At 35.1% G+C, this 27,315-nt stretch overlaps 2 protein-coding genes across 2 annotated transcripts; one reads left to right on the top strand and one right to left on the bottom strand.

Moving 5' to 3' along the window:
- Positions 1-1,493: 1,493 nt before the first annotated feature.
- Positions 1,494-2,432, bottom strand: LOC128562284 (olfactory receptor 6C76-like). The gene has a single exon (XM_053557082.1). The coding sequence runs from the start codon at positions 2,430-2,432 to the stop codon at positions 1,494-1,496; it is 939 nt and encodes a 312-aa protein (XP_053413057.1).
- A 16,314-nt stretch (positions 2,433-18,746) lies between these two features.
- Positions 18,747-19,816, top strand: LOC128562184 (olfactory receptor 6C74). The gene has a single exon (XM_053556876.1). The coding sequence runs from the start codon at positions 18,830-18,832 to the stop codon at positions 19,766-19,768; it is 939 nt and encodes a 312-aa protein (XP_053412851.1). The 5' UTR covers positions 18,747-18,829; the 3' UTR covers positions 19,769-19,816.
- Positions 19,817-27,315: the final 7,499 nt, after the last annotated feature.

Below are 27,315 nucleotides of genomic sequence, written 5' to 3'. Positions count from 1 at the left end.
TCTATAAAATGGCAGTTACATATAGACTGTTAATTTTCACATAGTTTTAAAATATATAACTACAATTTCTCCCCAAAATTTTTAGACTAAATGTTATTAATCACTTTTATTACTAGTACTTGGTACGATTAAATATACTGATTCTTTTTCTGGTTTCTGTAATAAATATTTTTTTCTGTACAACTAGACCACATGCTTCTAAAGAAAAGGCTTATGTGATCTATTATTTATTGTCATTGTTTTTCTAATAAGATATATTAAATATAAGCAATAATATAAATAAATTTATACTTAACATTACTTTTTACTCTAGCAGTTTTTTAAATACTTCCAAATTAGCCTTAAAATATCTCACAATAAATAGTTACTTTTGTGTTATAGATGTAGGATGTATGGAACACAGTTTCAAGATGAACAGGAATATCAGATAAAGTATAAATGTGAGCTCTCTTGGCAGAAATTTGTTTCTTATCAAAAATTACTTAGTGTACACATGTGATTTAATATCTATCCATATCAAATAAAATATGACAAATATACCATATGGTTTTTTTTATTATACTAATACAGTATGAGATTTTCTAAAATTCTCAAGACAGAAATGTCATTGACATTTTAACCTCAACTTTCAGCTTTTGAACATTTTTGAAAAGAAAAACAACTGAAAATTTGTGTCAGAACAGAAAAATTCAGGCAAAAACAAAATCCCAAAGAATTCACATCATACAATTTTTTTTTAAGTAGGCTGCGTGCGGTGGCTCATGCCTGTAATCCCAGCACATGGGAGGCCGAGGCGGGTGGATAGCCTGAGCTCACAAATTTGAGACCAGCCGGAGCCAGAGTGAGACCTACTCTCTAAAAAATAGGCAAGCACCTGTAGTCCCACGTACATGGGAGGCTGAGACAAGAGAATTGTTAAGCCCAAGAGTTGGAGTTTCCTGTGAGCTATGATGCCACGGTACTCTACTGAGGGTGATATAGTAAGGCTCTGTCATCCCTCAAAAATAATAATAATTTTTTTGTGTGCGTGTGTGTGGTTTTTGGCCGGGGCTGGGTTTGAACCCGCCACCTCCGGCATATGGAGCCGGTGCCCTACTCCCTTGAGCCACAGGCACTGCCCCCTATAATAATAATTGTTTTAAGTTTATTAAGGTTTTATAAAAAACTGAATGTAAGAACTGAATATACTCCTTATATACGAAAATAATTGTGTCAACTAACTGGTACATTAATTTGATAAAAATAACATTTCAAATATCTATATTATAATAAAAGGAGAGCAAGAAGTAAGATTTGAGAATGCTTATAATGGAATAAAAATGTTTTATTATTTTGAAAGGAAAATAATTATTGTTAGAAGACAGTTTATGTAAAGAAGTGAAAGGACAAATATGATTTTGTATTAGATAGTGTAACAGAAAAATTTTGTCTCAATCTAGACACTTTGTAATTGTCCTTACTAATTAATTTCCTGTATATACCTTATTATGATTCTACTTCTTAAATATAGACAGAACTCTTTGTAAAAAGTCCTTGAAGGCTTGCTTCACCTGCTGGTTTCTTAGAGTATAAATAAAGGGGTTCAAAAGTGGGGCAACTGAAGTATTGAGCACGGACACTCCCTTCATTAAAGATATCCTTTGCTTGGCTGAGGGTTTAATGTACATAAAAATGCAGCTGCCATATGAGAGGGAGAGGACAATCATGTGAGAGGAACAAGTGGAAAAAGCCTTTTTTCTCTGGTTGGCAGAAGGGATTTTTAAAATTGTTAGGGCAATATGTGTATATGATAGAATTACTAATACCAGAGTCACCAGGAGAGTCACCAAAGCTAAGATAAAACTCATCATTTCCAATAAACGTGTATCTGTGCAGGAGATTTGCAGTAGAGGAGCAGTGTCACAGTAAAAATGATCGATCACATTGGAGTCACAGAAATCCAGCTTTAGCCCTAAGATGAGCCCTGGAAAAATGATGAGGAAACCTGAAATCCAAGAGCTAAGAACTAGCTGAACACAGATTTTGGTGCTCATGATGGTTGTATAATGCAGAGGTTTGCAGATGGCAACATAACGGTCATAGGACATGACAGCCAGGAGATAAAATTCAGATGCACCCAAAAGAAAGGCAAAAAATAACTGAGTTGCACAACAGTTATAGGAAATGGTTTTGTCACCAGTGGCCATGCTAACAAGCAATTTAGGGATGCAGACTGTTGTGTAAGAAATTTCTAAGAAGGAAAAATTTCTAAGAAAGAAATACATGGGCGTCTTGAGATGAGGATCCAGCAGAGTGAGGGCAATGATAATCAGGTTGCCTGAGATGCTCAGCAAGTAGGTGAGAAGCAGGAAGATAAACAGCAAAATCTTCAATTTTGGATTCTCTGTCAATCCTGCTAAGATAAACACCGTCACTGATGTACGGTTTTCCATTGCTTCTTCTTGATCTGCTTCTGTGCTGGTGAAAATGTTGAGAAAAATTATCTAAAGGTGCCCACAGTAAAAGAAAAGATAACTGTGTCAAAATTTTATAGTTGCTATCGATGATATATACTAATGAGATACTTTTTTGAAATAACTTATGTAAGATAATCTCTAGCAAAATCTATTATTTTGCGTACAGTGAGCAAAATAAATCTTTTGTGCAAATCTGCAGGAATAAAAAAGACTATCTTATAAAAATCATCTTTAAATTCTCCTCTGGTTATACTTGTGGTGATGAAGTAAAGTTGAACATGCATGCAAAATAGAGTTGTTTTTTTTTTTCTTTTGTCAGTATGTGAGGGTTGCAATGTCGCATTGCTCACACAGCCCCATGGACACTTGAATGCAGTCGTCTCAAGGAGCTGACTCTGAATTCAAGAGCGAAGCATCGGTGTCCATGACAACTAACAACAGAAATCCATCTTTTGCCTTAAGATGAAAACTATAAGAAATTAGTATAATCATGACCATGGCTCTTCAAATGTTTTGTCTTTGGCATATACATTCAACTAATCAACTCTTTAAAATTTTTTTCTTGTTTTATTTTAATAAATTTAGGGGTAAAAGTTGAATACCATTCTATGTATATATCGTATAGTGGCCAAGTCTGGGTTTTAAGTGTACTGATAACCCAAATAGTGTACCTTGTAGCCCATAGTTCTTTCTGATTTTTTTTTATGTCTATAAGTCATTGTGTTTTCTCTATATCTAGCTCTTAATTTTTTGGGCTACTTTTCACTTTTACGATCCCCTATTTCAATACTAAACCATTCTGACTAAATCATTCTGATCATGTAGTAAAACTGACACAAATAGAATTAGTAGATTTTTTTTGTGTGTGTGCTTTTTGGCCGGGGCTGGGTTTGAACCCACCACCTCTGGCATATGGGACCAGCGCCCTACCCCTTTGAGCCACAGCAGATTCAATGTTTCTGGTGGTCATAGTTCTGAAGATGCGGAGAGAATAATAAAGGGAAATGCCAGATAAAGTGAACAAGGGATCATAGGAAAAAAAACAAGAAAGAAGAGAAAGAACACAAAAGAAGTAGAAGTAGGAAATAGGGAAAGACGGTAAGGGAAGAAAATAAATGGACAACCTACCATTGAAACCAAGTTTTTCTTCAAATAACACAGTGACTTCTAGTTAGGTCTTTGCTTCATGGCTGATACTGAGGCTTAGTTATAGAAGAACTATAATTTCCTTCTACCTAGGAGAAAACAGAGGGGAAATTTTTGCTCTGATTATCAGTCATTGAGCAAGGGTTTAGACGCATGCAAACTACCAGCTGCCCTGAAATAATATGATTAGTCAAAAGCCAAGAAAATCCAAATGGAGTTGATTATGTGGTTGAGAATTTAAAAGTCTGATTATGCTAAGTACCAGGAAACTGTTTAGTTATGAAGAGTTTCATCCCATGAGGGAAAAATTTTTCTTCAATGACTTCATTATCAATAGCAAACATGAAATAATTTTTATAGGTCCATGGAGTATGCAACACTCAGGTTAGACACCGAAGAACTAAAGAAGTATGAAACAACATCACTGACAAATACAGTTTAGCAATATATTTAGGAGACAAGAATGCACAAATAAAACAATATATAGTGTGTGATAAGCTTACAGGGAAATAGGACTTATTCTTACTATGTGTTACAGGAGACTAGGAGAGAAGAACTTCAGGGTGCTTGGGGAACTCGAGGAACATTTCTAAGCGAGGCTAGACCCTCACCTAGGCATTAAAGACAGAATAGGAAATAGAACAAAACATACCTAGGTAGAAGAAACAGCGTGAACACAGATGCATAAGAATTAAATCCCATTAATCGATTAAAATTTATGAGAGAATATGAAAAGGAAGTGAATGAATAAGTAATTAACCAGTTTTCTGCAGGGACTATCTAAAACTCTAGAGATTCTGGTTATTAATGCCAAAGTATAGTAACATCCTCCTAATATGTAAACACCTTTGCCAGAGCTTAGGGACAATCTGAGGAAACAAATTTTATTAAAATGACTATATTTGTTTGAGTCAGAAACAGTCTGTCATTCCCCCAGCAGAACTATATCAAATCAGACTAACTTTGTTCCTTTCCACCGACTCCCTGCATATTCACTGTCCAGTGTATTACAATATGTATAACAAGCCTATCACTTTTATTTCTATTTCCATTAAAAACTAAAAAATGTTTTCCCTTTTTATAAAAATCATGAACAATTTTTTCCATATTAGTGGTATTTGATTAAATCAAATTCTAGTCCTCCATCATGAAATATAATATTTAATGTGCCTAATCAGAGTAATTTAAATCAAGAAAGAATAATTAAATTTAAAGCCATTAAAATAAATGAAGTGTTCTTAGATTTTTAGAGAAATTTATCTGTAATAAAATACGGGTTTATAAATCAGTCTGAAAAATACATTGAAATTTACAAAGTGTTGTTCTTAAATTATTCAGGTGAAAGATTTTGTTCACTGATGTTCACGTCCCTCTTTTTCCTCCTTCCCAGGAATCACTCACACAGAAATGTATAATTTTAAATAGGTTTTAACCCTTGTGGACATTTTGTGATTCTAGCTCATATTGGCAGTTTAAACTATCTTACAAGGGTTTATGTGAATCTTAGTAAATGTGGAATGCAAAGGTCTTAGCAAATTAACTAAGAAAATGCCAGGAAGGCTATGTTAACTAGTGTGATGAAAATGTGTCAAACGGTCTATGAACCAAGTGTAGGGTGCTCCATGATCATACTAATGTACACAGCTATGATTTAATAAAACAAATAAAAAAAATAAAATGCAACTGTGTGAAAATTAAAAAAAAATAATAAATTTCTCTTTTGTTCTTCATATTCAGAAAGTTTTTTTCTTTCTTTTTTCTTTTCTTTTTGTTTGAGATTCATTGAGGGTACAAAGAATTAGGTTACATTGATTGCATTTGTTAGATAAAGTTCCTCTTGTAATTGTGTTCTGCCCCCCAAGAGGTGTGCCATACACTGTGACCCCCCATCTCTCTGCCTTCTCCCTGCTCCCCACCTGCTCATTCCCCCCCTCCCCCAAGTATTAGATCATCTACTGCCTTCATATTAGAATAGAGTACACTGGATTTTGCATCTCTATTCTTGTGATGCTTTACCAAGAAGAATGTGTTCCACCTCCACCTGGGTTAATACCAAAGATGTAAAGTCTCCATTTTTTTAAATGGCTGAATAGTATTCCATGGTGTACATATACACGGATTGTTAATCCATTTCTAGGTTGGTGGGCATTTAGGTTGTTTCCACATTTTGGCAATTGTAAATTGAGTGGCAATAAACAGTCTAGTGCAAATGTCCTTATGATAAAAGGATTTATTTTTCTTCTGGGTAGATGCCTAGTCATGGGATTACAGGACCAAATGGGAGATCTAATTTGAGTTCTTTGAGGATTCTTCATATGTTCTTCCAAAAAGGTTTTATTAGCTTGCAATCCCACCAGCAGTGTAAAAGTATTCTCTTGTCTCCACATCCACACAAGCATCTGCAGCTTTGAGTCTTTGTGATGTGGGTTCTCACTGAGATTAGGTCATATGTCAGGGTAGTTTTAATTTGCATTTCTCTGATTATTAGGGATGATGAGCATTTTTTCATATGTTTGTTAGCCATTCATTTGTCTCCATTAGAGAGGATTATATTCTTGTCTCTTGCCCAGTGATATACGGGATTATTGGATCTTTTTTTGTTGATTAATTTGAGTTCTTTGTAGATCCTAGTTACCAAGTTTTTGTCCAATTAATAATATGCAAACATCTTTTCCCATTCTTAAGCTTTTCTGTTTTGCTTTGGCTGTTGTTTCCTCAGCTGTACAGAAGCTTTTCAATTTAATTAAGTCCTATTTGTTTTTGTTGTTATTGCAATTGCCACAGAAGTCTTCATAAAAATCTTTCCCCAGGCCAATATCTGAAGTGTTTTTCCATGATTTCTTTGAGGATTTGTATTGTTTCATACCTTAGATTTAAACGTTTATCTATCTTGAATCAATTTTTGTAAGTGGCAAAGGATGGGGGGTCTATTTTCAGTCTCTTACATGTGGTTATCCAGTTCTCCCAACACCATTTCTTGAATAGGGATTCTTTTTTTCAGTGTATGTTCTTGTCTGTTTTGTTGCAGATCAGGTAGCTATAAGAGGTTAGTTTCATCTCATGGTTTTCTATTCAGTTCCAAATGTCAATGTCTTTATTTTTGTGCCAATACCATGCAGTTTTGATCACTATGGCTTTTTAGTATAGCCAAAAGTCTGGCAGGATGATACCCCTGGCTTTGTTTTTATTACTAAAAATTGCCTTGGCTACATGGGGTTTCTTCTGGTTCCATACAAAGGGAAGAATTCTTTTTTTTCCAAATCATGAAAGTATGATGATGGTATTTTAATGGGGATTGCATTGAATGTGTAGATTGCTCTGGGTAGTATAGACATTTTAACAATGTTGATTCTTCCTAGCCATGAGCATGGGATGTTCTTCCATTTGTTAACATCTTATGCTATTTCTTCTCTTAGGGTTTCATAATTTTCTTTGTAAAGGTCCTTCACCTCTTTTGTTAGATATATTCCTAGGTATTTCATTTTTTATGTTTTATTTATTGATTTTTTTAATATATACATGTGTTTATTAGGTTTCCACTTTTTGCCTTCACAAAATTCAAAAGGCTTAAAATTTAATAACAATAACAATGTTTAAGATAAGGACTAGAAACAAAAACTTAGTAAAGAATGAATTAAGATAAATACATTCAGAAAAGAAATCAGATGATTGCTGCATTGAAATATTAAGCAATAATAATAATGCAAAGAAAGTAACTTTCACATTGCCAAATAAGAGTATGTCTATTACAGAATGCTTTGACTTTGAGGTTCAGTATGGAGTCATCAGTTTTCTTTTTCTTTTTTTTTTATTAAATCATAGCTGTGTACAATAATGCAATCATGAGGTACATTGCAGTTTTCATCTTATTATTTTTTTCCAAAGTCTCAAAAAACAGACAACTAATATTTATAAATAAAAGTAAAAGATAATTTCAAAAAACAGATCATGCCAAATCTTATAGACAACAGAAAAAGAAGAAATACTTCAAAATCATTCTACTTAATCTGGATATACCTGATATTAAAATCGGAGAAAATATATTATTATGAAGGGGAAATTACAAAAAAATTTCACTTACAAATGAGGATGCAATATCCTAAACAACATATTAACAAGTTGAATTAAAAATTAATGTTTAAGTAATGTACTTTGCTCAAAATTAAATCCAATGTATGTGAGAATTAGTCACTATTTTCTTTTCTTTTTCTTCTTTTCCTTTCCCTCACTCTCTCCCTCCTTCTCCGATTGGTCTCCCCTTCCCCATACCCGACCATGTCATTAATTGTCCTCATATCAAAGTTGAATACATAGGATTCATACTTCTCCATTCCTGTGATGCTTCACTGAGAATAATGTGTTCCACCTCCATCCAGGTTAGTACAAATGCTGCAAAATCTCCATTTTTTTAATGGCTGAATAATATTTCATTGTATACGTATACCACAGCTTACCAGTCCATTCCTGGGTTGAAGAATATTTAGGCTGTTTCCACATGTTAGCAATTGTAAATTGGGCTGCAATAAACAGCCTAGTACAAGTGTCTTCATAATAAAAGGTTGTTTTTTTTTCCTTCTGGATAGATGCCCAGTAATGGAATTGCAGGATCAAATGGAAGGTCTAGGTTGAGTTCTTCGAGGTTTCTCCATACATCTTCCAAAAAGGTTGTATTAGTTTGTAGTCCCACCAGCAGTGTAAGAGTGTTCCTTTCTCTCCAAATCTGCACCAGCAGTTTTGAGATTTTATGATACAGGCCATTCTCGCTGGGCTAGATGATGTCTCAGGGTGGTTTTAATTTGCATTTCTCTAATAATTAGGGATGATGAACATTTTTTCATGTGTTTGCTAGCCATTCGTCTGTCGTCGTTAGAGAAGATTCTATTCATCTCTCTTCCCCATTGATGTATGGGATTGTTGGTTTTTTTCTTGTGGATGAATTGAAGTTCTGTATAGATCCTGGTTATTAAACTTTTGTCTGATTCAAAATATGCAAATATACTTTCCCATTGGGTAGGTTGTCTATTTGCTTTGGTTGTTGTCTCCTTTGCTGTACAGAGCTTTTCAGTTTAATTAAATCCCATTTGTTTATTATTGTTGTTGTTGCTATTGCCATGGCAGTCTTCCTCATAAAGTCTTTCCCCAGGCTAATATCTTCCAGTGTTTTTCCTATTCTTTCTTTGAGGATTTTTATCAATTTCATGCCTTAAATTTAAGTCCTTTATCCAGATTGAATCAATTTTTGTGAGTGGAGAAATGTGCCAGTCCAGTTTTAGTATTTTACAAGTGGATATCCAATTCTCCCAGCACCATTTATTGAATAGGGAGTCTTTCCCCCAGTGGATGCTCTTGTTTGGTTTATTGAAGATTAAGTGACTGTAAATTGTTGGCTTCATTTCCTGGTTTTCTATTCAATTCCAAATGTCTATGTCTCTATTTTTGTGCCAGTACCATGCTGGTATTTCATTTTTTTAAAGCTACTGTGAAGGGGATTGTTTCCTTGATTAGTTTCTCATCTTGGCTGTTATTGGCATATACAAAGGCTACTGATTTGTGGACACTGGTTTTTTGGTCACTTCTAAGAGTCTCATGATTGAGTCTTTGGAGTTCTCTATGTATAAGATCATATCATTGGCAAACAGTGAGAGTTTGACCTCCTCTGCCTCCATTTGGATGCCCTTTATTTCCTTCTCTTGCCTGATTGTATTGGCCAGAACTTCCAGCACTATGTTGAGACAACCTTGTCTGGTTCCAGTTCTAAGTGGAAAAGCTTTCAGTTTTACTCCATTCAGTATAATAGCTGTGGTTTTGTCAGGGATGGCTTCAGTTGTTTTCAGAAATGTGTCACCTATGCCTATATTCTTCAGAGTTCTAATTAGAAAAGGATGCCAAATGTTATGAAATGCTTTCTCTGCACCTATTGAAAGGATCATATGGTCCTTTTTTTTGCTTCTGTTGATATGGTGAATTATGTTTATGTATTTGCATATGTTAAACCAACCTTTCATCCCTGGGATGAAACCTACTTGATCATGATGTATGACTTTTTTGATGAGAAGCTGTAGTCTATTGGCTAGGATTTTGTTTTTTTAAACTTTTTTTATTAAATCATAAACACATAGATCATGTATACATTAATGCATTTATGGGGTACAATGTGCTGATTTCATACAGAATTAGGAATGCTTACATCAGTGTCATTACAGCTTAATTCATAATATCTAAGTCATGGAAGAAGCCCAAGTGCTCATCAACCCATGAATGGATTAATAAATTGTGGTATATGTATACCATGGAATATTATGCAGCCTTAAAAAATGGAGACTTTACCTCTTTTATGTTTACATGAATGGAGCTGGAACATATCCTACTTAGTAAAGTATCTCAAGAATGAAAGAAAAAATATCCAATGTCCTCAATACTATTATGAAACCAATTTACAATCACTCACACTTTCATATGAAGAATAGATCACAACTATGGCTAGGATTTTCTTGAGAATTTTTGCATCTATATTCATTAGTGAAATTGGTCTGAAATTCTTCTTTTTAGTTAGGTCTTTTCCTGGTTTTGGTATCAGGGTGATGTTTGCTTTATAGAATGTTGTGGGGAAGATTCCTTCCTTCCCGATTTTTTGGAATAATTTCTGCAGTATGGGTATAAGCTCTTCCCACAATGGCAGACCCCTGGCTGCCAAGACCTGCTCAGTATGGCTGCCTTGCCAGCCACCAAACCTTTGGCTAGTTCACTCCAACTGGCATTCAAATCTGGTTGTTGTATACTGTTCAAGTCCGCCCACTTTTCCAAGCTCTCCACTCAATGTGCAGCTTCCCTGAACAACTGAAAACTCTGGAAAGGCTTCCTCCCAACCCATACCTCTGTGGGGGGCCAGCCAATCCCAGCCAGTCACAATCATTTGCCTAATTCATTAGATTTCCACTGCTCCAGATCGTATGCTATATCATCTCACCACCTCCTCACTGTGCTTCCTGAGCTATAACTCTGAGTAAGATCCCCATGCCAGGTATGATTGCATTCTCTCTTTTCCCCCAGTTGTTCTAGGAGAGCTCAGTTGAATGATCCTTCTGGTTTGCCATCTTACTTTGCCCTTCCAGAAAGTTTTAAAGTTAATACAAACTACCAAAATTAACCAACTATTTGTCCTGTCAAGTAATTATGTTTTGTTTACTTTCAGAGAATGTCCTAAAGGAGATTTTTTACAAAATATCATACCATGTTTAGGTCATGATGCATTACTTTTTTGTTCATTATTTCTTAGTTCATTCATCTCTTCCTTGAATATCTATTCACTGTGTCCATGTGACGTGCCAGGCACACTTTAGGCATAAAACTATATTCAAGATTCATGAATATGAATGTGAAATTGAGAATATGAAAGGTTAATAAACAAGTTCATAGCACTTGGGGAAATTTCCATCTTCGTCTCCAAGATGTAAAGATCTCAGAAGTAATTGCTCCACCCTACAAGAAGGAAGAGCAGAACAAACTTGAAATCAATGCCTTACCAATCAGAGAACTGGTACTCAGCAGTGAGTCAGTGTCACAAGACAAACCACTGCCCTGACATCTAGAGAGAGAAGTTCATCCAGAGAGACACAGTTTAGATCTGCCTACCTGGAACAGAACCTGGGATGAACATTTCAAGGGTAGCTTTCATGCATTGTTAGAGGCTGATTGTGGAGCAGCATGAGCAGTCTTAGCCGGGGGACCCTACATTTTCATGAGTTTTTCTTTTAGAATCCCATAGTTCTCAAGGCAAAAAGTCAAGAAAGATCTCCTTTTGGCTTTGGAATGGGGAGGAGAAAAGTAATCGTGAAATGTGATCAGATAATTTCCTCTAACAAAAGCCTACTCTCTAGGAGATAAGATTTATGAGAAGTTTATCCCACTCTAGAGAAGGGCATTTCTTAGACTCCATCCCTGTTTAGATTTCTAGATGAGTCTAGAAGATCACAGCCCAGAAATATTGGCTTTCTGAGGACTGATATTTATTCATAAATTTATAGATAATAAATAATAGTAATAAATTACAACTGCAAGAGGACGACGATGCAGATTCTCTTTGAGGAAATATACCTAGAAAAACCTCGAGTCAGCAGGTGAGCCACAAAGTAGGACACTGAAGGAATTGGAAACCAGTGAAAAACATAGCTACAGAAAACACTAAGCATAGCCCAACTCCTAGAGAGATTAACATAAAATCACACATTAAAGCAATGGTTCTCAACCTTTCTAATGCTGTGACCCTTTAATACAGTTCCTTATGTTGTGGTGACCCCCCAACCATAAAATTATTTTTGTTGATACTTCATAACTGTAATTTTGCTACTGTTATGAATTGTGATATAAATATCTGATATTAGACAACCCCTGTGAAAGGGTCATTGGACCCCCAAAGGGGTGGCGACCCACAGGTTGAGAACCACTGTATTAAAGGGTTATTTACCTTAGTTCCTATTAAAAGTACATCATGCCCAGTTTTCAACAAAAACATATAATGCATGTCAGAAGTTAAGGAAAAACAAAAAACAAGAAAAAGCCTAAAGAGGGATAGAAGCATCAAAACTAGAATCAGATGTGATACAGATGTTATAATTCAGTGATGCTTTAAAGGTTAAAAAAAGACATAAATAATATGCAAGATTGAAGGATAAAGTGACTTCGATTGTGATAGAAACTTTAAGAAAGAATAGAAAAATGCTAACACCAAAAAATAAACTTTAATACAAATAAAGCATGCCTTTGGTGGGCTCATCAGTAGATTGCACATGGCCAAGAAAAGAATAATTTCATGATTTGATGAACTGATGATTTGTCAATAGACACTTGAACTGAAATGGAAAGAAAAAATAATAAAAAATGAAAACACAGGCTGGCATGATGGCTCATTCTGGGAGCTGAGGCAGGAGGATTACTTCAGTTCATGTGTTTGAGACCAATCTGAGTAAAATTAGACCCTGTCTCTACTAAAAATAGAAAAATTACCCATGCATTGTGGAGAACACCTGTAGTCTCAGCTACTCAGGAGGCTGAGGCAGGAGGATCACTTGGAAAAATACACAGGAGTTTGAAGTTGCTATGAGCTAGGCTGAGGCCATGGCACTCTAACCCTGCTGACAGAGTAAGATTCTGTATCAAAACATATAAACACATAGAACATCCAAATATTATAAGATTTTTGAAAAAAATGCAACACATGTAAAACTGGAAAGCCAGAGATTAAAGAGAGCAGAGTTGGAGAAGTATTTGAAGTAATAATGGCTGAGAATGTTCTGAAATCTGTGTTAGACATCACACCACAGCCTCAAGAATTCCAAAGAACATTAAGCAGGATAAGTACCCCTTGTTATCTCCCCAGAGCAAAACAAAACTATGTCATGCGTAACATATTAATACTGCAGAAGAGTGAAGGCAAAGAGAAAAAAATTTGAAAAAAGCCAGGAAAACAAAACAAAACAAAACGCCTGTAGAGAAAAGTAGGGGAAAGTACTGTGACTTCTCCTCAGAAGCCATGCAAACTAGAGGAAGTAGAGTGAAATGTCCAAAATGTTGAAAAAAAATGAAAAAATGAAATAAAAACCTAAATTAATTATCCTTCAAAAGTAAAGGAGAAATAAAACCTTTCTCAGTGAAACAAAAATGGAGAATTCATTGCCAACAGACTTACCCTGTAAGAAATGTTAAAAGGAATTCTTCAGGGAGAACACCAACGATATAAGAAATTCAAATTACATCAAGAGAAGAGGTTTTGGAGAAGAAATAAATGGGTAAGTGCATTAAATTGTACATTCCACTCAACTGACTGACATTTTTCTGAGTTATACCAACTTCCTATTATTAAAATTAACTACAAATCTATTATTTATTAGTATACTTTTGTCTTTAATGAGTGGCAATATTTTGAAGTCCCGAACTAGATTATCTCCAAATGTTGATTTTTTTTTGCTCTCTCTCTTTTCATTCCTTATTTTCTCCTTTCTCTTTGCTTTCATCCTTACTTTTTCCCTTATTCTTTTTTTCTTATTTATTCTTTCTTGCTTGCTTGCTTTAATCCATAGACAGTTTTAAAGAGCAATTTTATCAAAATGACACATTGACAATTAGGGTTATAGGAATTCACATAACGCCTTTTATAGTGGCCTCTTGGACACTTGATAATTTGGAAGAATCCATGGCCCCAAAGTTCCCACAGTTGATGAATGTTATAAAACTACAGAGGCTAAGTTAATTCTGGGTATGAAAGTTAATCAAATTTACAGAGGCCAAGTTAATTCTGGGTATGAAAAACTGACTAAGCACAACATAATCGAACAGTAAACATCAAAGATAAAGAGGAAATCTTTAATATGGCCAGATAAAAAGAAGCAGTTACATACTATGAATAGTACGGAGCTATGGCTTGAACAATTGCTGACTTATCATCACATACTGTGGAGGTAAACAAAGGGTGATGTTCAAGGTGCTGAAAGAAAAGCAACAATTGTCAACCCAGAGTTCTATATGGTGAAATTATCCTTCAAAAATGAAGGGTAAGTAGGACATTTTTTAGATATACCCAGAGTATTTGTTAGTGACATCTAAGCCCGTGCAGCAGCACTGCCCAAGAGTGGGCACAGGGTGGTCCTGCCAGCCCCTGGTCCCAGGTGGCTGCCATAGATGCCATTGTGCCCCCTCAGCCCCAGAGGGTCGGGTCTGCAGGGGGGTCGGCCTCACCTTGCCTCCTTGGCATTATACCTGCCAGGCCAAGGAAAGAGCAGGGAGGGCAGTTTCTTCTTTGATACAGTTTAGAATTTTGTAGAAGAACCAAGAGATGAAAGCAAAAAAGAAAAGAAGTGACATATAAAAAAATCAATATTGATGTGTTCAGAAGAATAAAAGCTTGAGATAAGGACTTTACAAAAGAAAAGCGTCATCTCACGTATGGTCTCCTATTCAAATTGACATTTTCGTGACAGTGATATTTAATCTGAAGCTTGGAATTTGGCGGTTCAGTGAGATTGGAGGTAGGAATAGAGGTGACAAAAGCTTGAGGAAAGGACAGGAAATCTGTGTTTAAATAGATAACATACTTAATGCGGCAAGAGCAGAAGGAGATGAAGTGAGAATAGGTAGTGAGGGCTGTACCCTGGGATGTTCTACTGGCTAATGGTAATGTGCATCTCAAACCGGTTTCGTGACCTATTTTTAGTACAGAAGTGGCATCATCTGAATTAAAATTTAGAAAACGTAATTTCAGATTGTCTATAGAAGATGGGCTGAATAATGGAAGAAGGCTAAAAAAAGTATTTGTAAGGCTAATAAGTCCTTTAAAGTAAAGGCAGATCGCATAGGAACCATGGGAGTTGTAGCTGATGCTGGTCATTTGGTCACAAAACCTTCCCTGCGGGACCAACTAGACTAAATATCCTGACTTCTTTGCATTCAAGTGTAGTCATAAAACTGAATAATTATCAATGTGAATGGCAATTATGAAAAATCACTTCCAGGTTTGGCAATAAAAACCTGCCCTGTGATTCTTCACTGTTTTCCTTCATCTGCTGTCTGTTGACCTGTGTCCAAGATGGAATAATTTCACTTAGGGAGAATCTAAGGCCCAGAGCACAACACTCCCATCTCCTTCCTCCAAACAAACATAGAGCCTACCACCCACGCTGCATATTTGACTTGACATTTCAAGCAAATAACTTTCTACTTGCTTAAAGTGGCAAAACTCATCTGATCTGTTGAAATTGGGATTGTGATAAACGTTGTCGGGATAATGACCAGAAAGAGGAGTAAGCATTCGGGATCACACTGAGTGCTGCTGGCATGGCCACTCAGTGTGTAAAAAATGACTAGACTGTATCCTTAGGATAATTTCATTCTCTGTACGTGTTTCATTCCTCACTAAAATCTTTTAAAATTTTGAGTGTCTCCATGATTTTTAGAATTTATCTGCTATAGCAGATTATATTTGTTTAAGTGCTTAGTAGTGGAAGTGTATAAAGGTAAGCGTATTTGAAATATAACTTCCATGTAAAATCAGTAATTTTTTTAATAGATTGGATCTAGATATTTAGAGAACAGATGCAAACATATTTGACTCTCCTGTATGTGTCCTGAGAAACTCAATATTGGCCTTATTTCCCTTCAGGCAAGTCTCTATGATTCTTACCCTGAAATGGTAATATAACCCTATTACTGTTTTCCTTATTTTGTCTTTCTGAATTGTAAACCCGATTAAGTCTCTAAATCTGTCACGAGTAGACTTCAGAATCTTCACCTAGGGAAGTACAATATAAATCTTTTATTGAATCAATCTGAATTTGAAATTTTAGTAATTCCTGTAAGTATGTCTTCATTATAGATTGATGAGTTTCATTTTTCTTATCCAAAATGTATATTTTCATGGACATGTAAGGTGACTTAGGTTTCTTTAAAATTACCTTGTAGTTTATAACATATAGTTACCTTGAAAAGTAGTTTTTGTTTTCTTTTTAAACTTGAATTTATGGATTATAGAATTTTCTCTACTGAATGAAATATTTTAATGTATATTAAACATTCTAGTACAAAATGTCTCCAGGGAAATGTGTCCTTATTTTTAAAAATGAGTAAGTCAGTTAATCCTCTTGAGACAAGAGACATAGTTGCAAAAGAGATTCGAGTTCTTGGAGTCTTAAAAACTACACAACAAGCTATTGTGCTTCTCAGACAGGCTAGAAACATCCTGGAGTGACCAACAAGCCTGAAATCTTCCCTTTCCCCCTCCTTTCTAGACTTAAGATATATACACATTTATACGTAAATAAGAGATTTATACATTTAATATATATGAATCTCTCTCTATATAGTTAAGTCTAGAAATGTACACATAGGCATTTTGTGTGTAACCAAGGACAATATGCTTCAAACTTAAAATAGCATAAATTGGATAACATGGCCTTTTTTAGATGACAAAATCTTTGATCTTCCGTAACTGAGTGTACATCTCTGATGCAAGTGTCGTTTTAGCTGAGAATGAAAGAAATATAAGTTTAGGCAATAGAAATATATGATGGATATGCAACAATCAGAAATTGCCTCTGAGATTCACATCAAAAGAAGACAATTGGGAAAAAACTGCTGCTAAATAGAGGTTTGGAATAAATTATGTATTTATTTAAATAGAATAACTTTGATGCATAAATCTGTAGGAAGAAAATGATTTCTTTGTAAAAGCATTGCAATACTACGGCATAAAGTTATAACGGTTTTTTTTACAGAGCAAGCCTTAAGCTGGCCATTCTGAAAATTATACCAAAAGAATTGTGATGTAAGACACATTTGAACCCTTCACCTTATAGAAATCTAGTTTTTATCAGAATTTTTTCAAAGTATAGGATAGAATCTCAAAAATGCATATTATTAAATGCATTTCTATAATTCCGAGAGCATGTACCTCCAGTATGCACAGAAGCTGTGAATGAATATTGTGAAACATAACTCTGAAAAACGAATGACTTCTGAATCTGAGATTTTTCTTTCCCATATATCAAACAGTCATTCATATTAAATTCAGTGGAATTTAAACATTTCATGTGAAATACAATTTCTATATCTTAAAGAAGTCTCTTAGCTTACCTATATATAACCAAAACAGCCACAGATGCCCTTGGAATGATAACAGTGGTGGAAACATATGAACTCTACTATCATCTAGCAAACATTTTCTTATGGAACTAAGAAGCAAACTAATGCTATCAAGTAGTTTGTAATGGCTTTTTTAAAGTTATAATTTAAATTGAAGCTAGACAGCATCCATACAGATCCCTTTCTGACTTTATACTCTGACACCTTATATGACTCATCTTTTGTTGATTGAATTTTTCCTGTGCTTCTGACCTTGACTACAAACCATAGTCTTGAATTTAAAAACATCTCTCTAATGAGTATGGATTATATTTAAATCATAGGATATAGACTTTTTTTTAGGAAAATGATCAAATGAAGAGAATGGGAAAGGAAAGAAAAAAGTAAACAAAAAAGACATGCAGGAGTTTGGGATATAATCTCAGTTATCTCCCCATCAGTTATAATTACTGGAAATGTTTGTAGCCTTGTTTTTAAACCCCAGAATTGGAACATACACAATTTAATAGCACAATATTCCTCTGAGGGAAAGTACTGTCATTTTCAAGAAAAATTTGGTGATATACGTTTTAAGTGATAAATATGAGGACTTAAACGTAGTCTGGAAGAAGACAAAAAAAGGTAAAATGAAAAAGTTAACATAATTTTAAACTATGTTCTGAACTAAAAGAAAAAAGCAGGTGGATGTAAATCAGATATAGAAAAAAAGAGACTATGATGTCCCAGGAGAAAGGTGCTGAGTGATGACAATAACAAAGACCACCTGGACATCCACCTAACATTTTATTGTTCAATAGTTTGTTTTGTAGGACTTTTTTCAGACACTACCAATGTTCTGCGAACAGACTATATAAGCAAGACAATCACTGTGTGTGAGGAGGCATGCTTGGATATATGTCAGAGAAAAGAGAACAACCAGGTGAGTGAGATAAAAGGAAATTCATCTTTAGACAAAAATCAGAAAAGCAGAAATAAAAGTGGTCATGAGGATGTAAATCTTGAAGAATTTTCAGAAGTTTGGTGATGGTATTGAACTGCCACTGTGTATGACTTAGAGATGTTTAAGTCAATTTCATGTTAATTTAAAAAAAGTGTCCCTGGCTGAAATCTGACTTAAAGAGGAGCAAAGCCTTTAAAAACAACAACAACAACAACAAAACAGAAAGAAAAAGAAAAAAGTAACAAATAGAAAGAGATTTGTTTAGCAAAGCGGAATGAATCATTACATGGTATAAAATAATTTCAAGTAAATTCTTTGGAACAAAAATTCAAATACAGAAGAGTTAAAAGTCAAAACATTATGATAGTTTTTGTGTTTGTTTTTACATTTATATGGCTTCATCAAGGCAATATGCTATCCCTTTGGAATGCTTAGATTTATGGCCCTTAAGAAAAGAAAAGAAACTCAAAGAGTTGCATTTAGTTAGTCAATTTTTGAGTAAATATTATATAAACAAATTTGTATAGGCTGCTGTTAAAGGAGGTGGGGTGTGCATAGCAGTATGTTTATGGAGGATCTCAAAAAAATCAGGATCTCATGCAGACATCTCTACTTCAGTTGTAATATTTTCTTCCTTTTTTTAAAATAGAAATCAACCATGAGAAACCACACAACAGTGACAACTTTTGTTCTTCTTGGACTGACAGATGAACCACAGTTACAGGTGGTCACCTTTCTTCTCCTTTGTTCCACCTATATGCTGAGTGTCACAGGGAATCTAACCATCATCACCCTCACCCTACTGGATTTGCATCTTAAGACACCCATGTACTTTTTCCTCCGAAATTTCTCATTTTTGGAAGTCTCTTTTACAACTGTTTGTATTCCCAAATTTCTTTTTAGTATGGCCACAGGTGATAAGACCATTTCTTACAACAGTTGTGCGGCCCAGCTGTTTTTCACTATTCTCTTGGGAGCCACTGAGTTTTTTCTCCTGGCTGCCATGTCCTATGACCGCTATGTGGCCATCTGCAAACCCCTGCATTACATGACCATCATGAGCGGCAGAGTCTGCAACTTGCTGGTCTTTGCTTCGTGGTTGGCTGGTTTCCTCATAATTTTTCCTCCACTCCTTATGGGTCTGCAGCTTGATTTCTGTGCAGGTAACACTGTAGATCATTTTTTCTGTGATGTTTTCCCTATACTGCAGCTTTCTTGCACAGACACAGACCTAATAGAATTAATGGCACTTCTATCGGCCATTTTAACACTCCTGGTCACACTGGTGTTAGTGATTCTGTCCTATACACACATCATCAAGACCATTCTGAAAATACCTTCTTCTCAACAGAGGAAAAAAGCATTTTCTACGTGTTCTTCCCACATGATAGTCGTGTCCATTTCTTATGGCAGCTGCATCTTCATGTATGTGAAGCCCTCTGCAAAGGAAAGAGTGTCTTTAAATAAAGGGATAGCTCTGCTCAGTACTTCTGTTGCCCCCATGTTGAATCCCTTCATTTATACACTGAGAAACAAACAAGTGAAAGAGGCCTTTAAGAACATAACCAAAAGGATTGACATTTTCTCAATGAAGTGAATCATTTTAATGACACTACTTTAGATATGAGTTAAATAAAACAAGAAGAGTGGACTGTGCCTGGATTCAAAATAATAGTACCTGTTTTTTGATTTGTAATTTTTGTTGGGACCTGTCTAATCTCCAAAGCCTAATTCTCAGTTGTATTTTTCCCTCAGTTTGAGAGCACCATGGAAATGATGTTTTTTGGTTTTGATCAAAATCATTTCTATCAATTTCCTCTCAAAAATTCTCTCAGAGGCAGACAGAATGGGACTTCAGTTTTTCCATGCCCCCCCCCCCACTGTTCTGAAATCAGGAATTCAATTTGTTATACATCTTATATAGAGTTTTATACACTACCTATATTTGATCATCTAATGAGCTTATTTTTATTGGTGGATGCTGAAAGTTAAATCTGCATTTCTTATTCAGTGTTCAGTAGAATTTTGAAGCAAATCAACTTAATGGCACTTTTAAAATTACACAGCTTATTAATTTCACATTCTTAACCAGCATTAGTTAGAGATATGATTTCAGAAAAAGATTAAAGGCATTTAAGGGGTTAAAGCATTGCTGCCACCCTGTGGTTATCAGGTAGAAATCATAGCTAACATTATTGACTGCTTGTAATATGCCATGTTTTATGAAATGTATTTTTATAAGTCTTCAAAACTCTAAAGATAGGTATTGCCATGTTACTTTATGAAGAAAAACACAGGTCATATGCAAATTAAATAACTTGTTAATGATAACACAACAAAACAAAACCCCGCATGTGACAAAAAAATTGTCTCTTAATACTCATGAACCTTTTAGGCACTGTTAGCAAAATAAAATGAAATTCCATCTTTGCCCATATATCCCTTAGAATACAAAAGAACATTAAGATCATTTTAGAGAATTCAATAGATTTAAGGTAAAATTAAGGCCTTACGGGGTTCATAGAGTACCTTGTTTTTGATGGATAAGGTGGCTCACGCCTGTAATCCCAGCACTGTGGGAGGCTGAGGACGGAGAATTGCTTGAGCTCAGGAGTTCGAGACTCGCCTGAGAGATAGTGAGACCCCGATTCATGAAAAAAATGGAAAAACCCAACCAGGCGCCGCAGCGAGCACCTGTAATCCCAGCGGCTTCCGGAGGCTGAGGCAGCGGGGTGCCCGCAGCCTGAGTCTGAGGTTGCGGTGAGCTACCACGCCCACTGCACTCTGCTCAGGGGCATAGGGTGGGACCCTGTCTCAACAACAACAACAAAAAAGAAATTTACTGATTAAAAGACACTTAAGAAATATGCCACCTAGATGCAATGTATTTATCATATTTGGATGCAAATTCAAACACAATAACTGTTTTTTAAAAAAGGAAAAGTAAAAAGAAAAATAAATAAAATCCTTGAGGCAATTGGGCAAATATAGTTACTGACTTATCAAGGAACTATGATTAGTGTTTTTAGATGAGTTATGTTTTTGGTTATGTTTTTAAAAGATTCTTTCTTTTAGAGGTACATATCAAAATATTTACAGCTAAAATATATATCATCTAATGTATACTGAAAGGTGAACTGGATGGTCTAGGAAATGGATGTAAGTGTGAATGCACTTGGCTATGAGTTGCTAATAGACAATGAAATTGGGTGATAAAAACCATGGGGTTTTTATATTGCTTTCTTTACTTTTATATGTTTGAAATAGTCTGTTCAAAAATTTAAAATAGATGGAATAAGGCTAGACCTGTAGATTTAAAACAGAGGAATTGTGGTATTTCCATACTCTTCTGGCTTTTGTGTGACAATTGTGGAAGACTTTTCCCCAAAATGGCCACAGCACTATTTCTAGTATCACATGCTATTTCAGAACTTTAACCCATACCTGACAAAGTGTAACACACTTCCCCTCCCTCGTACCTGGGTAGGCTAGTGAGTACGTTAGCCAATAGAGACTAGCGGAAGTAATGCTACACTACTTCCAAGGCTAAGTCATACAACGGATACGGCTCTGGCGTCGGGTGCTCACTATTGGGACCCAGCCACCACAAGGAAGCCCAAGCAATATAGAGGCCATCAGTAAGTGTTCTGGCCCTTGTGCTTTGGCCCTGTGCAGAGACTCAGTGCATCAGAATCTCCCATCACGGATCCTAGTCTGTTTTTAAAAGTTCCTTGGGTGACTCTGTTAAAAAGCCAGAATTAAAAACCAATGAATTAGAAATCAATTTATGAATACAAGATAATTTCGTGTATTAGACCAATAGAATTCAAATCAGTAGTGGGCTTTTAAAAAAAAGGAAACACTGGGTGATATATATTAGTAACAATCCCTAAATCAATATATTCAGATAAATATTAATAGAGGCTTTTAAATGGTCATTTAAAATAGTAACCATGTATGTGTAAATGGTTTTCATAAAACTGCAATACTTGAAGAATATTTTGAGAATAGAAAATGATATGATATATCAAAGTAGAGTCCTTTAACTTTTACCATTCATCTTTCTTTTCATCATTATCTTAACTTTACATGCAGAAAATTTTCTACTTTATAACTAACTTAAGAAAAGTTGATTCAAACTGTTTGAAATCTGACAAAAATTCTGTTTCTAGAAAATCTCAGATTTTCTTTTGAAGACCTTTATCTGTGTGTTAGGTTACTGCAAATGCAATTATGTGTAATATTTGTTTTATCTTTCTGAATATTACATAGATTATTTATTTAATTTATTCCTTTTTTTCCTGCTTCATCTTCCTTGCATATAACTTATCCTTTACATATGAATCTGAGTCTATTTGAGTCTAAAAGATTTTCTTTTAAAAATCTAGTATGTAGGCAAATTTATTAATCATTTAATATAGATCAAAGAGTATAACTTTTCCTTTTCCCATTGTATTCAAAAATAATCATCAATAAGTTTCAAAACACAGGAGCACATTCATATTTAACTACTTAGAATGCAGAGCATCTTTCCCCCAAGCTATAGAAGCATCTTTTCCCCTCCAGTTCTATAGTTTGGATAATAGCAAGTGCAAAAGAAAGACGCTCTAGATATAAACTATCATGGGAAATGATTAGGTGAAGTAATTTTTCATTTAAAGTAAATCATCAGTAATCTGGTTTACTGCGTAAATGCCCGCAGGGTGAATTATAACAACTTTTGATTCTGAAATTGTGCCAGACTTTTAAAATTCCTTTTGTGTTTGTATGAATTGTATTCCTGATCTTTCTTCCCTGAAACTGAAAGAGAAAAAAATAACTAAGTTCGTATTTCACTATTATATACTAAATGTTAAGGCAAGCTAGACTCAAGATGTGTTAATTGTCTGAAATAGCCTTCCAGTCTTTGATCTATAACTCATTCTCCACATTTGTGTAAAGAATACTTTCTAAAATATAAATGGATCATGATACTATTCTGCCTAGAAAGTTTTGATGGTTTTCTATTGCTTCCAGAATAATATCAAACTCCTCATAATCTGGCCTTTCTAGTTTTGTTTCTTACCTTTTTCAACTAGCAGTCCTATAATTCAACCATATCATACTGTTGAGCATTTTGTAAAAATTGTGTGTTTTCTGCTACATGTATTCTGTATTCTGCCCCTTACCCAAATCTTCTGTGCTACTTTGGAAAACTTCTGTTATGGGCTAAAGTTAATAATACAGAGCCTCCTGTGGAAGGCTCTTGTTGCTAATTGTTAGTCACTCCATACACAAACCTCTATTTTTTTGTGGTCAGCTCTGGATGAGGCTTATTATGTCACATGTAATTAACAGTATTTGTTACTGCAATAGAATCTACATCTTATAGACTCCTACATTAGACAACCTAGTGACTAATAAGGAGCAAATAAATGAAGTAATGAATGAAGAAATAAGAGTAAGGGTAACACGTTCACCAATAAAGTTTCAAATGTGGCATATATGGAAATTAGTATGGAAATTTAAGGCCAGTTTAAGAATGTCTATTATAGAATAATTAATGAATTAGATGTGATAACAAGTGATATGAAATAATAATGTTTAAATGTTGGAAAACGTCATATTCATTATAAACATGTTGTGTGTATGAACACTAATGAGAGATAATTAAATTTTATGATACAGTAAAATCTCATCATACCATATCTCAAACATTTTGGTTATTTTTTATTCCATACTTTAAGCTTTTGGAAATCCTTTGAAGTCCAAGGGGAATAATTCATACTGTCATGAACTTAGGAATTACGGTATATAATAAGACAATATTTATTTAGAGTGTAATGACATGGAGCTTGAGAAAAAATTGCTTATAACAAAAAAAGTTACCTTCAAACATTGAGATCACTGCACTCTCAACAATTATGAGTATTTTGACCAATACTTCAATTAGGATAAATATTCAAGAGTCCAAGTTATAGTTACCGAATGGAACAAAAAATTACAGCCTTCATCGAAAGTTGGAGTTTTTCCATTAAATCCACAATCACTAGAAATATATTAATAAACTCACCCAGATGTAAAATTATATTTAGTTTCTCTTTGGACTATTATCCTAAGTCTCTTGTCACATATATTTCCAAGACATTTCTCAGTATAAATTTCTAAATTATTATTAAATACCGTTAGGACAGTCAGAGAGATGCCATGGTTTGCTTTCTATAATCAAGCTAGTAACTTAAAGCCACAAATTTGTCATATTCCTTCTTTAAGATCCCCAGTGTGGCTGGAAATAGCTTTCCCTCATTACAGCGTGGGTTGTGTTTGTCTTCCACGTGTTTATCATATTGCTCTCTATACCCTACATTCAGTTTGAGAAAGGCCATCTTTCATGTAAGCTTTTTCCCAAGTTTCTTTTGGATGGATGCCATGGATTCATAATATTCTATCGTTTTTGGTCAGAGCACTGTCTTTAGAAACTGATTCCAAATTCCCCTGCTTCAGGCCCCATTTCATGCAACAACTTGTGATATCAAATAGTCGTGATCTGGGTGGGCGCAATTCTTCATGGTTTTTCCACACATCTTGTATTAACTCCTGTTCTGTACTATTTTTACAAAGGTGTTTTATATATGTATCCTTCAGTTTTGAAAGATAGAAATTATTTTTCCATTAAGGGCAGAAAGCATGTTGTTTTTCTCATTAGGATTATTAAGAAAATGTCTCCCAAGGCAAGGTTGGCAAGGTTGGGTAAATTTTCTAAAATAGTGGAGGTTTCCTAAGCTCAGGGTTTTTCAGCTGGGACACTGAATGTGTCTGCAACATGCAGGTGGGCCGTCTCTGCATTGCTCCTCCTGGGGAAGGGGAGGCAAGGGGACCTGATGCAAACGTGGAGCTCATGGCACCTGCTGTGCCCTGAGTCAAAACATCTACTGTCTCTGACTCAGGAGTTCCATGCCTTCTGCCGGCATCTGTGAAACTGTGGCCGGGTAACCTGTTAAACACATTCCCGTTCTTGACAATTTTGGAGAAAAAGATATGGGGAGAGAGATGGATTTTCAGAAAGATGAAGGCACGAGTGTATTCTGTAGGGATGGTCAGAAATATAAAGGACTCCCCAGATTCCAGTAAATTTTTTTTCCCAAGTGTTGAGTGAGGAGTTTCAGAGTTCCCCAATATTTTACCCATGAATGAGATAGAAGACTGGGAGGTAGGATTGGAACTGGCCACCTGAGAAGTACTTTCAGTTGTTACTTATCCTTTTAAATGTAAGGAAGAAGGGTCGAACATACCCCAAACCTGGTAGAGTGCTTTGGATGTAATGAAAACAGGAAGTTTATTTGACCTACAAGCAGACATTTGGCTGTTTGTAAACAAAGTACACGTGTTAGGATTTTCAGTTTTAACTCAGGCTAGTAAAGCTCTACTGTGTCAAGCTGAATTACTATACTGATTTCCCTGGAGACAGAGTTTAGGGTTGTTTATTTTAAATAAATATTTTGGTAAATGATAGTCCTGGATCTCATATTCTCCTGATAATTTGTCATAATCTTCAGGCATTTTCCTTCAGGCAACAGAAAGCATAAAAACTCCATGGGATTAAGAATTATTAATGTTATATGGAACTGTGGGTAATACTAATAAGACAAGGATTCAATAACAAATAAATAACTTACAATAAAAGAGAAATTTAATACAGTACTCTGACTGCAATAAAATAGCTCATCAAACCATAGGTGAGAAAAACAATTGTTGATTGTGGCCTAGAGTGAGATTTATCAGAGAGTGCTGGAGCATTGTTAGTGTGCCCGGTTTAAGCACAGATGATTTTGATGGAATAAATGTGTCAATTTGTTTTAAAGGTTTTTTTTGATAAAATGCCCAAGAGTCTGGACTCTGCGAGGGACAGGCTTCCAGCTCTTAGGTTGGGAGTGGAGGGGAGTTCTGGGAGTTCAGAATTGCGGTGAAAGTATATGTTCAGTTTTATACCTGGCGGGAAAGTGCCATAGCACACTAGTGGGTCCTGTCTGGGGAAGAAGATCCGGTTTTTAGTGGCTCTCTCCTGTGGGATAGAAAAAGAAGAGATCTGAACTCTGCTCGCTTGTTTGTAAAAGTACACTGTGAGCTCTTCTAATGGGGGAGGGGACTCATATCCACTTTACAATGGGTTTTGTATGTATACTTTGTTTCCTTGTGATGGCAGCTGGCCTCAGCGGGGGTGACTGTGCTCTTCAATCCTCTCTCTTGGCTCAACTCCAAACCATCAGCTTACTTGATAAACTTCTGGATGGGAGCCTCTGTGGAAAGCTGGCTCCAGCCGGCCATCTTGCCTCCCTCACCTTAACTTTTACCTAAGACCCAACGCCAGTCATTCCAGAGCTGTCTGTTGAAGGACATTTGTTATCATTGCAGATTGAGCACCCCAGGGTGGAGACTAAAAGAATGTCCATAGTATTATTTTTCCCATTTGTAAGCATACTTGCCATAAGCTCCCATACTCTTTTGCCTCCTAATACCTTATGTTAATACCTTATGTTACCTTTCTTACGAACATTATCTGTCTTCAGAAAACAGAATTAATAATTCAATTTTCTGCCAAACCTTATTCATAACATTTTATTTTTAGAGATACTCAATGGTATCTATAAATAAAAATCATGCTAATTTACCAGTTGGTCTAGCCATAAACTAGCTATTTTGAATTAATTTTTTCCAAAATAAATTCTAATACATATGTATTTCTTTACCTGATCATATATGAAGACATGTTTGTTAATCCATCACATTAATCTTTTAGATTTTATTATTGTAATCATTTTACCCATGATTAAAAGCCTTTGTTTGTTATTCAAAAGAAAAATATCAAAACTTGCATGTTTTGTATCAAAAAATATCTCTCAAATTTTGGTCATTTAACAGTATTATAAAATAACTTCCCTTACACATAAACACATTAATAAATTTTTTAGTGGAAATACATGATATCTTGTTAATTTGAAGGAAAAGGAGAACCAAAGAAACCATTCTGGGCAGAGGAAAACACCTCCAGAAAAGGGGAAGAACAGAGAAATAAACTGAGCAACGCAGAATAAAAACAATTTAGCTAGCTTACTTTTAAAATAACACTTGAAAGTACTCATCTGGGCATTTTCATATTCACCACGT

This window comes from Nycticebus coucang, chromosome 12, assembly GCF_027406575.1.
Source record: "Nycticebus coucang isolate mNycCou1 chromosome 12, mNycCou1.pri, whole genome shotgun sequence".
Lineage (NCBI taxonomy): Eukaryota > Metazoa > Chordata > Mammalia > Primates > Lorisidae > Nycticebus > Nycticebus coucang.
The sequence above is the reverse complement of the archived record's forward strand: the minus strand, read 5'-3'. Positions and strand labels throughout refer to the sequence as shown.

Excerpts from the sequence above, each read along its gene's own strand:
- LOC128562284 (XM_053557082.1), bottom strand. The coding sequence starts at position 2,432 with ATGGAAAACCGTACATCAGTGACGGTGTTTATCTTAGCAGGATTGACA.
- LOC128562184 (XM_053556876.1), top strand. The coding sequence starts at position 18,830 with ATGAGAAACCACACAACAGTGACAACTTTTGTTCTTCTTGGACTGACA.